Source organism: Marmota marmota, unplaced genomic scaffold (genome assembly GCF_001458135.2).
Source record: "Marmota marmota marmota unplaced genomic scaffold, marMar, whole genome shotgun sequence".
Taxonomy (NCBI): domain Eukaryota; kingdom Metazoa; phylum Chordata; class Mammalia; order Rodentia; family Sciuridae; genus Marmota; species Marmota marmota.
Genome location: NW_026000140.1, coordinates 1,165,772 through 1,178,368, shown reverse-complemented (window position 1 = coordinate 1,178,368; position 12,597 = coordinate 1,165,772). Strand labels below are relative to the sequence as shown.

The window sequence follows — 12,597 nt, the reverse complement described above, 5'->3', positions numbered from 1 at the left end:
TTTTTCCCCCAATTGAACAATTTAAAGGTCGTTTTATATTAGTATACAAAATCTTCACTAATTTTTTTTTTTTTTGGTTCTGTTGATTGAACTCAGCCACTCAGCCAGCCCTATTTTGTATTTTATTTAGAGACAGGGTCTCACTGAGGTGCTTAGTGCCTAGCCATTGCTGAGGCTGGCTTTGAACTTGTGATCCTCCTGTCTCATCCTCCCGAGCTGCTGGGATTACAGGTGTAAGGCACTGTGCCCAGCTTTGTTCTTTGTTAATGATTGTGCAGTGTGAACTATCTTTATATCTTCTTCCAATTAAAAAAAAAAACCTTTATTATGAAAAATTCAAACATACAAAAATAGAATAGCATAATCACCTTCCCATTTAAATCACCAATGATTATCAGTTTATAGGTAGCCTGGTTTCATCCCCATCCAGTTATTCTTTTTTGTGGTAGTGGGGATTGAACCCAGGGTCTCTTTATTATGGACTACATTGCCCAACCTTTTTATTTTTTATTTTGAGACGGAGTCTTGCTAAGTTGTTGAGGCTGGCTTTGAACTTGCAATCCTTCTGCCTTAGCTTCTTGAGAAGTGGGATTATATGCTACTGAGCCTGGCTTTTTTTTTTTTTTTTAAGAGATGGGGTCTTGTGGAGCATGGTGGTGCATTCCCTTTAATCCCACCTATTCTCTGGGGGCTGAGGCAGGAGAATTGAAAGTTCAAGGCAAGGCAATTTAGTGAGACCCTGTTTCAAAATTGGGGGGAAAAAAGGGGTGGGGGCAATGTAGCTCAGTGTTATAGTGCCACTGGGTTCAATCCCCAGTACCACAAGTCTCACATTATTGTCCAAATTGATTCCAGACTTATGAGCCTGAGTGATTCTCCTGCCTCTGCCTCCCAAGTGCCAGTTCTGAAGGTGCTTGCCACTGCACATGGCTTTCCCCCACCTCATTAATTTTTTTTTAAAATTAATGGCTTTGTAGGTTTTTTTTGTAGTTGTAGGTGGACAGCATGCCTTTATTTGCTTATTTTTGTATGTGATGCTAAGGTTCGAACCCAGTGCCGCATGCATGCTAGGCAAGTGCTCTGCCACTGAGCTACAGCCCCAGCCTTCTCCTCATTAATTTTTAAACCTTAGATAGCATTATTTCACCTGTAAATATTTCAGAATGCACTTTAAAAAAAACAACTCATTTCATAAAAATACAATTTCTTGTGACCAAGCCGGTTATCATTTTTGAAAACATTTTTTTCCTTTGGTGGTACTGAGGATTGAATCAGGGGTGCTTTACGCTGAGCTACATCTCCAGCCCTTTTTATTTTTTGAGACAGGGTCTTGCTAAAAAGTTGCTGAGGCTGGCTTCCAATTTGTAATCCTGCCTCAGCCTCTTGAGTGGCTGGGATTAAAGGCATGCACCCGCACACCCAGTCATTTCTTTGAATCAGAATGCAGATAGTCCACATGCACATTACAGTTAAGTATGCATATTTTTCCTTGCAATCTTTTACAAAAAATTTGAAACATACATACAATTTGGATCATCAACATACCTTTTACCCATCACTTAGATTCTGCTAGTGACATTTTGCCATACTTTATCATGTACATATTCATCCCTCAGTTTTTCTTTTTTTGTTTTTGTGGTACCGGGGTTGAACCCAGGGATGCTCCACCACCAACTCTGTTGCCTGACTTTTACATTTTTTTGTTTAGAAACAGGGTCTTGTTGCTAAATTGCTCAGGCTGCCCTTGAACTTGTGCTGCTCCTTCCCTGCTGAGTCACTGGGATTACAGGCATGTGCCACCATGTCCAGCCATCTTCTTTATCCATGTCAAAATAAATTGTAGACATTTATACTTAAACTTTTCAGTATACATGTCATTGATTTTTTTAATAGTAGGGATTGAATTTAGGGGCACTGGACTACTGAGCCCTATTTTGTAAATATTTTATTTAGAGACAAAGTCTCACTGAGTTGATTAGTCTTTCACTTTTGCTGAGGTTGGCTTTGAACTCGAGATCCTCCTTTCTCAGCCTGTGTTCTGTGTATTTGTGCAATTGTGTAACTCAAGCCCTTAGCAAGCTATGAAACATTTCCATCACATTAGAATTTTGTTTATTGATTGATTGGTACTGGGAATTGAACCCAGAGGCGCTTAACCACTAAGCCACATCCTCAGCCCTTTTTTTGTATTTTATTTAGAGACAAGAATCTTTCTAAGTTGCTGAGGCTGGCTTTGAACTCTTGATCCTCCTACCTTAGCGTTGCTGGAGAAAATTTTTTACCTGGTCAGTTCCTGTACCATTCCTGTACTTTGTTCTCTTCCCATGCAAGTATCCATTGTTAGGATTTTGTTGACCACAGATTAGTTTTGCTTATTTTAGAAATTAATTGGAATCATATAGTACATATGCTTATATATGATGTGTATGCTTGTGTAAGTTTCAGCATTTGTGATTCTTTTGTGTGTTTCACCTCTCTGTTCCTTTTCATTGCTGATTAGTATTCCATTGTATGAATATGAATATGCCACAGTTGAACCTTTACCTGTTAGGTGAGCAGTTGATGAGCTGGTTCCAGGTTTTGGCTGTTATGAATAAAGTTGCTTTGAACATCTTCTACAAGCCTTTTTGTGCACCTTTCATTTTAATTTATTTGGGGTAAATGTCTAGGAGTAGAAGATCTCGAGTTGCAAGAGTGATATATTTTAAATTAGGGTCTTACATAGCTTTTTTTATAGTGGCCCTCCTATTTTACATTCCCACAGAATTCTAAGTACATTCTAACTGTTGGCTGTTGCTAGTCTATAAGGTTAGCCATTGTATGTTGTGTTGTATGTTTTTAATTCGCTTTCTCTTGAAACTGATAATGAACCCTTTTTCATAACCTTATTGGGCCTTTAGTGAACTTGAATGCCTGTTTATTTTTCTTAATTGGTACATTTCCCCATATATTTTTTTCTTATTTGTTGAATAAGATTAACCTGTAAATTTCCAGTCTGAATTTTGCTGATTGCCTGTTTGATGTTTATTGATCCCTTTTAAAAATTGGGTTTGGTGTTTTAATTTCAAGAGTCCCTTATTATTACTGTAGTGAGCTTTATATACCTTTTGCTTTTAGTGTGTTCTCATTTCTTATTGTGTCAGGAATTGTTTTTACATGTCTGAAACTTTTTTTTTTTCCTTTTTTTGGTGTTGTGGATACAACCCAGGGCCTCCACACTCAATTATTGAACTACATCCCCAGCCCTTTTTGAGACAGAATCTCACTAATTTGCCCAGGCTGGCCTTGAATGTGAGATTCTCCTGTCTCAGTCTCCTGAGTGATTGGATTATAGGCACATGCTACCATGTCTGGCATAGATTCATAAATCTCCCCTTTTATGATTTCTGGTTTTGTGTCAGAATTAGGTATCTCAGTGAAATGATTCTGAAGGTGCCTGGTGGTAAGGCATAAAGGTGTTAAGCCAGGTAGATTAGAATATGGATGGGCTCAATGACATTCACAAGGATAACCAAGTGCTTACTAGTATACACTAGGTTAGATCCTGGGTTGGATCCCTAGCACTGTTGGATGGGTAGTGGTTGTTGGGGGTAAGAATCTTATTCTGAAGCCTACAGGTAAAGTTAATAGGTATGTTCAAAGATTTCTGATCCCAAAACATCTGTTTCTAACTGAAATAAAGCTTTCTTCTACCATTTGACAGAAAATGGCAAACATTTGGGAATAAAGATCTAGAGTTAAGAGACTTGAGATATTCATAATTTCTGGTAGACTTTCTGGTCAGCTGCCTGTAATTCCATTCATTCCTCATTTTCATAAGAAAGTAAGTCAGGGAATACAGGTTATGTATCATAGTAGTTTTTAACCTGCTCTTACCTATAAGAATGTCTTATTTGTGATTAACCTTATCATTGAATATGAATGATACTTTTGTGTTAGAAAGCGGTATCCTCAGAGGTAAGGCATTAATGCTTCCTGGAGACTTGTGTAGCCTTTTAATCTGCTTGCCCACTGGAGGCTGGAGTTACTTCTTACCATCTTAATTAACTCGTAAGAGTTAATTATCTTAAGCAATGCTTATAACTACTTATGGATTCTATTTTTAAATTAATTTTACATTTCAAAGATAATAAACTGAATAAAGTTTGTGTCTTTATGTGTAAAAATTGTGCTTGTCAGATTTCGTTTCTGATTTGCTATATTGACTGGCTGCAAAAGTAACACAAAGGTAATCAATGTGTTAAACATGAAATCAACCTGTCCTTAGGTTGAGAATAAAATAGAAGACCTTAATGTTTGACAGTTCTCAAGCCAACAAATTTCTAAGAATCAGTGAGAGTTGACCTTGGAGAACATTTGGGGAACTATATTAAGCTAAGTTATTTAAAAGAAGTTGTACTATAAATCCAAACAGGGCCGCTTACTATACTTCTGAAATATAATTCTTTAAAAATACTTTACTTTTTTTTTTTTTTGTTATCAAAGCTGAAATGAAGCTGTAGTGGACAATGGCCCAGAGAACTACTTAAAAACCACTAGGCCATATCTGGAGTCCTTTCGGGGAATGGGTAAATTCCCTTGAAGAGTTTCAAAATACATTTTTATTTTTATTAATATTTATTTTTTAGGTTTTTAGGTGGACACAATATCTTTTTTTTTTTTTTTTTTTAATGTGGTGCTGAGGATCGAACCCAGTGCCTCACGCATGCCAGGCGAGCGTGCTACCACTTGAGCCACATCCCGGAGCCCCCATAATACATTTTATAACTTAAGACAAATGATTCTAATCATCACATTTCTACATCTACTTAACCCTGAAAAGTCCTTAGATCCTATTTGGACATAAATTGCTTTCAGTGAGGTTAGTCAGGTTTTATAAGGTTAGATATATATGAAAGCAGTTTAAAATATTTAAAAAAAATTCTCCTCTTTTGTACTAGGGATTGAACCTGGGGTACTTTATCTAGTCCTTTTTACATTTGAGGCAGGGTCTTGTAGATTTTCTGTGGCTGGCCTGGAATTTGGGATCTTCATGTGTCAGGCTCCCAAATTGTTGGGATTGTAGGTGTGTGCCACTGTGCCTGGCTTAGTTTTTTGTTTGTTTGTTTGTTTGTTTTTTGGTACTAAGGATTAATTTTAGAAGAGTTTTAGATACATAGGACATAAAAATAGTAGGATTCCTATATACACCTTACCTGTTTTGCCTACTGTTATCACACTGTTAATATATCTGTCACAATTAAGGAATCAACATTGACAAATTACTTTTCCACACTTCAAATTTTCTTAGCTTTTTTCTAATACCCTTTTCATTTTAGGGACTTTCACATTACATTTAGTTATATAGCCTTAAACACCTCAGATGTTTTTTTTTTTGATGACTTTGATGATTTGAAGAGCAAAGGTCAGTTATTTTGTAGAATGTCTCTCACATAGGGATTTTTTTTTTTTCTTCTGCTTGGCCTGGAGCTTTTTGGGAAGACCATTCTCTTCATATCACATTAAGGGGTACATATTATCGATGTCACTGCAAATTCTGATGACCTTGGCCAGGTTATTATAATTATTCTTCTCGCCATATCCTAATATTTTGAAGGAACCTACTGAACACAGTCCATACCCAAGAGGTGGGGAATTAAGCCCATTCACCTTGAAGTGGATGGATTTACTTACATAAATTGAAAATTTTCTGTATGGGAGATGTGTCATGTCTTTATTTGGTCATTTATATCAATACGGACTCAGGATACTTGTCTTTAGGCTATACTCCTATAATGTTACTTTGTTGCTCAGAATGTTTCATTTTTGGCCATTGGGAGATTCTTCAGTAGACTCCTTTGTCCTTTTTGTAGTGTACACTTCCTTACTTTCATGCAATACAAGATGCCCCAGACCTGGAACCAGCCATTTTTCAGAGAAGCCCTTGGACTCCTTTTCAATTTTCTTTTTTTGTGGGACTGAGGATCAAACTCAGGTTTTGTGCATGCTAGTCAAGTTCTTTACCACTTAGTTATATTCCCAGCTCTCCTCTGGCTCCTTTATTTTTATTTTTTTAGCAATACTGGGGATTGAATCCAGGGACACTCTACCACTGAGGTACACTAGTACTCTTTTTTTATTTTGAGATAAAAGCCTCAATTTGCTGAGGGTGCCTTGAACATAATGTGATCCTCCTGCCACAGCCTCCTGAGTTACTGGGATTACAAGTGTGTGCCATCATGTCTGGTTCTTTTGTTTTTATGGCTGTAATATTTCACTGTGTGTGTGTGTGTGTGTATGTTTTATATATCTATCTATCTCACATCTTTTTGCTACTATGACTAATGCTGCTATGAACATGATGAATATACAAATATCTTTAGGAGACACTGCTTTATATTCTTTTGGATATATATACAGAAATGGGCTTACTGGCAATTTGTTCAATTTTAGAAACTGTCATACTGTTCCCAGTCACTGCACCATTTTGTATGGCAACATTTTGTAGTTTTTAGTGTATAAAAAAAGGCTAACTAGCTATGTGCAAAAAAAACTTTTTTTTTTTTTTTTTTGTGAACTCAGGAGTGCTCTACTGCTGAGCTGCATCCTAATGAGACAGGGTCTTGCTAAATTGCTGAGTCTGGCCTTGAAGTTTTGATCCTCCTGCTTCAGCCTCACGAGTTGCCAGTATCCTGGCATGCAGCTCTGTGAAATTCTAAACAAAAACTCAATTAATTAATTACTTATTCTTCCTTATATTTCTAATTATGGAGTTGCCTCTTTTCAATTTAATGCAAAACTTAATTATAAAATAACATTTGCCAACTAAGGATAATTCCCATTTTGTTCACTTTTGTTCCCCTCATTCTTTGTGCAGCACCTAAAACAATGCTGGCTCATACAGATACCCCATTCCACCTACTTCCCCCCCCTAAAAAAGGAAGGCCCTCTCACACACAAAATTATTTAAAGGAAAAAGGAGACAACAAACTAAACTAGAATTATTAATTTTTATTTTCCTCAGGTATTCTTAAACTTCTGGAATAACAACTCTTTCCCAGACTGTAACCCTTTTCAGAGATAGAATTTATCAAATAACATGGTTCCAGGATGTTTTTACCCCTGAATTCTAAACCAGCCACAGAATAATTTCTTCTCAGGTCTTAATTGGAATCAAACAATCTAGACATATATAACATAATCATTTCTTTCCTTGCTGAGTGCACTTGCCTTTTTCCAGTCTGTTACTAAGAGATGTCTGAGTATTGCCCATTCCAAAAAACCAGTCTGCCAGTTCTGATTCTTGGTTCAGAATAAGGAGTTCCTTATTCAAGGAATAATTTAATAAATATGAACTAACTGTTCTCAGCCATCAACAAATTAAACCTGCTTTATACTTGACTTAGCTTTGCTTACAATTTCCCTTATGACACGGAGAGGAAGGAGGGACTGGGAGAGAGATGGCTTGTTTTGTGGTAGGGGACTCTGAAAAAGGCAGATATTTACTTTTGAAGTCATTAAGTGGAAAAACAACAATGTTCTTTCTTGTTCTAATAATGAAAATACTTGTAGGTCAAGACCAGAAAATTATGATCCTGAAATTATAATATATTAACACAATATTATTTTCAGTACATTCAGAATTTATATTACTCTCTAATTTCCCTGAGTTGGGGTTCACAGTTTGGTAGAGATATGTAAAGAAGAGGTAGTTAGTGGGAGTGAAGAGGAAACAATGTTTATGTCTAGCAGCACCTGGGAAAATAGGTAACATCATTTTGACCTCAGTTAACATTTATCTTTCCTTCTTGAAACAGCAAATGTAATAGAGGGAGATGATCACTTTTCTATTTTTTTTTTCCCACCCTGCGGTTCTGGGGAATCAAAGTAAGGGTCTTGTGCATGCTAAGCAGCCACTCTACAACTGAGCCACATCTCCAGCCCCTTTCTTTAAATTCGTATATGCTTGCACCCTTCCTATTATATCAACCCCATACTCATAAAAATAGCCTTTCCAAAGGTACAAAATAAAATAACCCCTTCAAAATGGGGTTGTTTAGATTTACAGAAGAAAGGCTCAACTCAGTAACTTTTTTTTATTTATACAATTACTAGGGAAATTGAGCAAAATTTCCAGCAAACCCAATCACTGCCTTTTTTTCCCCTGGACCTGGTTTACCTAAATTATTCCTATCAACTTAGTTGATTTTAAGAATTGGGCTTTAGGGGTCTTGACATCTAACACAGGTACAGAATGCACCTGTGTGAGTGATTGGTTCAGGTTTCTCCAGTCTTATGATGGGCTGGTGGAATATTGCTTCATCAGCTGCTTTTGACAGGGATTGCAAACTCGCTCAGGCTTGATACTTGAGGGAAGAGGCGGTTCGTTTGTTGAACAAGCATTACAGAAGGTTCCTCTGCAGTTCTTACATACATTCTACAAGGAGAAGAGGAGGTTAGGTGGGAAAAAGAAGAGCAAGGCATAGGAATGCATGGGATAGAAAGGCTGAATATTCTAAGTGCTCAATGCCTAATCAAGTGCAGGCTGAATGTCTGCTATGTACCAGGTAGTAGCTGACTAAATTTAGTTCTGATCCTCAAACAAGTTCACAGTCTAAGATCTAAATGTTATTAGATCTAAATGAAGAGAAGCAGCAATGCCACAACACTCAAAAGAACAGGTAACACAGAAATTGTTCAGTCTTTGGATTACATTTCATACTTGTGATCCTGACATTCATTTTCAGCGGGGCTAATTTAGTGCAAGTACCTAAGCACATGCACTAAGGCAGTGACCTAGCAATGGCTTTAGTGAACAGCCTAAGATTAAAAAAACTGCTAACTTTGAACCGAAAATAAGATTCTGAATACATTCATGTGCTTAATGCATTCTTGTGATGCTCCACAAGCACATCCTTTGGGATATCAGTGAGACAGGCCCACAGCTGGCTCCATCATGTTTATAGGGAAACTCATCTCTATGAGTCTTAGTGGCCAAGCACTAGAAGTCATGTTTGTCACTATGGCAGTGTCACTGCTAAGGTTGCAACCAGGGGATATAGAGCTCATCATAAAAGGTTGTGAAGAATAATTCCCCCCATGAAATACTGCTTTTATCCCAAGCAATCTTCCTGAGGGTGCAGTGGAGTGGAGGTGGGGGTCACTTTCATCTGAAAGCCTGAGAAACCTTTTCCTATGACATGTTGAAGTTACTTTGAATGGCTCAGAAAAGCTGGAATTTGATTAGCAGTTTCTTCTCTTTTGGCACATCTTTCTGTATCTGCAACTTCTAATCTATAAAAGCAGTTCATCCGTTATTTGGTTCTGCTAAGCTAAGACTAGGTCACAATAATAATTTTGTTTGCTAAAATTCAGAATGATAAAAAATGGTGATGTAATCCAGAATTTGGGCAAAATTCTCATGTCTTCCAAGCACTTGTTTTTTTTTAGTCATTTGTACTTAACATTTCTTGAGCATGTACTATAAATTGGGTACCATATTAGATGCTGAGGATACTGTGGTTAGTAAGATGCAGTCCCAGTTGTTGAGGACATTCCTTTCTGAATGCTTCCTTCACTCTGTCCACACTCTACTATAACAAACTGGAAATGTACTCAGGCAGAGACCTAAGGACCACGGGAAAAACAAGTGGTCCAACGGGAAGAGCTCATTTCCCTTTGTTCTGAGCTGGATGAAATACTAGAAGTCACTTTGGTAAATGCTGTATGTTTAAATAAATTATTTGCTTAAAATTATATGTATAGTTATTCATATAATTTGCCAACATGAATTACTATGACTGAAAAAAAATAGGTATCTGATAGATGCTTGTTCCCTTGGCTTCCTACCTGACTCTTGGCACTCTGCTCTACACAACAAAGTTCCTGCTATTCCTGGAAAGGGGCTAGTGGTGCAAAGAACATCTTCATAAAGAACCTGTTCATTTCTCTCCACTTACCTTTGATAGGCTGTCATCCTGGCATAGCTGACATATCTGTGGCTTTTCAGAGAGCAGCGGCTGATCCTAAAGCACACAGTGAGTCAGTTACTTTCCCTCAGCACTAGAAACTTGAATGCTTTCCGAACATGCATTTTCTTTTTGGTTTTGGGGATTAAATCCTGGAGTGCTTAACCAGTGATCCTCATCCTCCCAAACCTTTTTATTTTTTGAGACAGGGCCTTACTAAATTGCTGAGGTTGGCTTTGAACTTCTGGTCCTCCTGCCTCAGCTTCCTGAGTCCCTGGGATTATAGGTGTGTGCTATGGTGCCTGGCCGGAAAATGCATTTATATATATATTTAGCTACTGTAGCCACACTCAGACTATCTGGAAACTAAAGAAACAAAATTCACATAGTCCTACCACCTTTGATATAATCCTAACACTATCCTTACAGCTTTTAATTTTTATAATAAAACAACATGGTTATACTTCTAAATAGAAAATTTAAGCACAGAGAAGTATAAAGTAAAAAAGTTTTAAAAACTGCCCCATCCTTGTTTACTCTACCATCAAAAATAGAGAGCAGTGGGCTTCATTTTATATCCTAATAGCTAAGTCACAGAGTAACTCAAGCACAGAGGCATTTATGGTCTTTCTTGTAGTGTTATCAGACTATATTTGTATTCTATAAGCATTTATGTTAGTTTATTTCTAACTGATCATTTTTTTCCTTTCCATTTTATATAAGGAAAAACTAAAGGAAAGAGAACCGAGGTCTCACAGTATGTCAAGAGAAGTGAGAACTGCTGTTTTCTTAGCAAGTTGCTCAAGGCTGTGCTACTTTCTGACCCTTGACTTACATTATGGTTCTTGTTTACAAATAGATTTGGACTTATATTTTACATCTCCTTCTACTAGCAAGAAAATAGTTGGCATTTATGTTTTCCAACATGTATGAAAACTTTAGGCAATCCATTATTTAGTACATTGTTGAAAGGTTGGTACACAGAGGATATACCATTTATCTTTTTCCCATACTGTTTACTGGCTAGGCATAGTGTACCAACTCCATACTTTTAGAAAAATGGGAGGTTCAGTTACCTGTTCATCTGTAGGGTGGGACAGCAGCCTACAATATAGAAATAAAAAATCATAACAAATATCAATTTAATATATTTCTATTTATATCATCTCAGTAAATGTTCAGAAGACAAATAGTTTGTCAAACAAGCAATACTGGAGTTCTTTGATATTAGTAGGAACAACTGAATTATTAATTTTGCACTCCCAGATTTTGGACATTTTGGTTAAGTCTATTATTAGAATCTGACACTTGACCTATATTATGGTTCCCATTTACAAACAGATTTGGAGTTATAGTTTATACTTCCTCTTTTCTACCAAGAAAATAGCATTCTTTTTTTTTCCTTTTAGTTCATGTTGGTAAGAACAGAACCCAGGTCTTTGTGTATGCTAGGCAAGCACCCTACCATTGAGCTATATTCCTAGCCCAACATTAATGTTTTCTAACATGTAAAATTCCAGTGGCCCATTAGACATATATTTTAATAGCTTTTCTTTATCCATTATAATGGAAATCTATCCATTATCCTATGTCATGTATCAGTCTCTTCTTCCAAATATTCATAAAATGTTAGCTTTAGCAAATTAATCAGGGAAAGGGAAATGAAAGAGATTGTCACATGAAAGTCCATTCAACCTGTTCTATTTCTTCATTAGACTACATTGAGCTAATCCTGACTTCTCTACTTGGAGCAGAACCTGAAGTAGAGAAGTAAAGCCCAGGTACTTTTAGTTGTGGGGAAAGTGTGCCACAGATTGATAATTGTTCCATTTCTTTTTAATTGATGGCAGTGTGATCACAAGACTAGGTTATACCACGTGGGGACGAGGTTTTCAAATATTCCTTGGATCACAATTTCAAGAGGACTGGCGTGGTTCCATGATTGCAGTTCTGGCTGGAATAGGCCCTGGAAGTTGCCATTATGTTGTACAGAAACAAAGGACTTAAAAACAGAAGATATGTGATAAGCAAAGGCAACTTGCTATGTTCAGTTTTCTCATCTGTAAAGTAGGAATGGATGGTTTTATTTTTGAAAGAGAATTTAATTTAGAAGGAGATACTGAATGTGAAACACACTTTCTAAGCCACAGAGCACAATACAGATAGTATAATGAAGCACTGACTTATATTCCCAGGGCCTAAATCAGTACTTGGCATTTAATAGACACTCTTGATAATTCCAATTAATAACTTGATTTTAGACCACTAGTAGGCTGACCCTGAAAGGCATTTGGAAGGCTAATTTTACAGCCGAGTACCCTTCCCTGTGCCTCTGCTGATCTGTAATGTCAGATGAGCTGTATCTTTTTTTTATATATAAATACATGTTTGTTCTTTTTTTGTGTGTGCTATTGAGGACTGAAACCAGGAGACACTACCATTGAATTATATCCCCAGCCCATTTTAATTTTTTATTTTGAGACAGGGTCTTCCTAGGTTGTGGAGGCTGGTCTCAATCTTGTGATCCTCCTGCCTCAGCCTAACAAGCTGCTGGGATTACAAGCTTGGATCACTTCTCTGGGCTAGACTGACTGAAGTTTAAGGTTAGTCTTGTATTAAACCATGTTCTCTAAGAGCACAAATAAAGACT

At 37.0% G+C, this 12,597-nt stretch overlaps 1 protein-coding gene across 6 annotated transcripts in view; it reads right to left on the bottom strand.

Annotated features, from left to right (window-relative positions):
• Positions 1-8,141: 8,141 nt before the first annotated feature.
• Positions 8,142-12,597, bottom strand: part of Rufy3 (RUN and FYVE domain containing 3) — a 57,289-nt gene continuing 52,833 nt past the window's right edge. For all 6 annotated transcript variants that reach the window (XR_007341454.1, XR_007341453.1, XM_048785756.1 and 3 more), the window contains 3 exons: positions 11,024-11,051; positions 9,939-10,004; positions 8,142-8,416 (listed from right to left, as the gene is read on the bottom strand). Coding sequence is in view for 4 of the 6 variants with exons in the window: in XM_048785756.1 (XP_048641713.1) it covers positions 8,273-8,416; positions 9,939-10,004; positions 11,024-11,051 (238 nt within the window). In the remaining 2 variants the exon portion in view is untranslated. The remainder of the gene's footprint in view (positions 8,417-9,938; positions 10,005-11,023; positions 11,052-12,597) is intronic.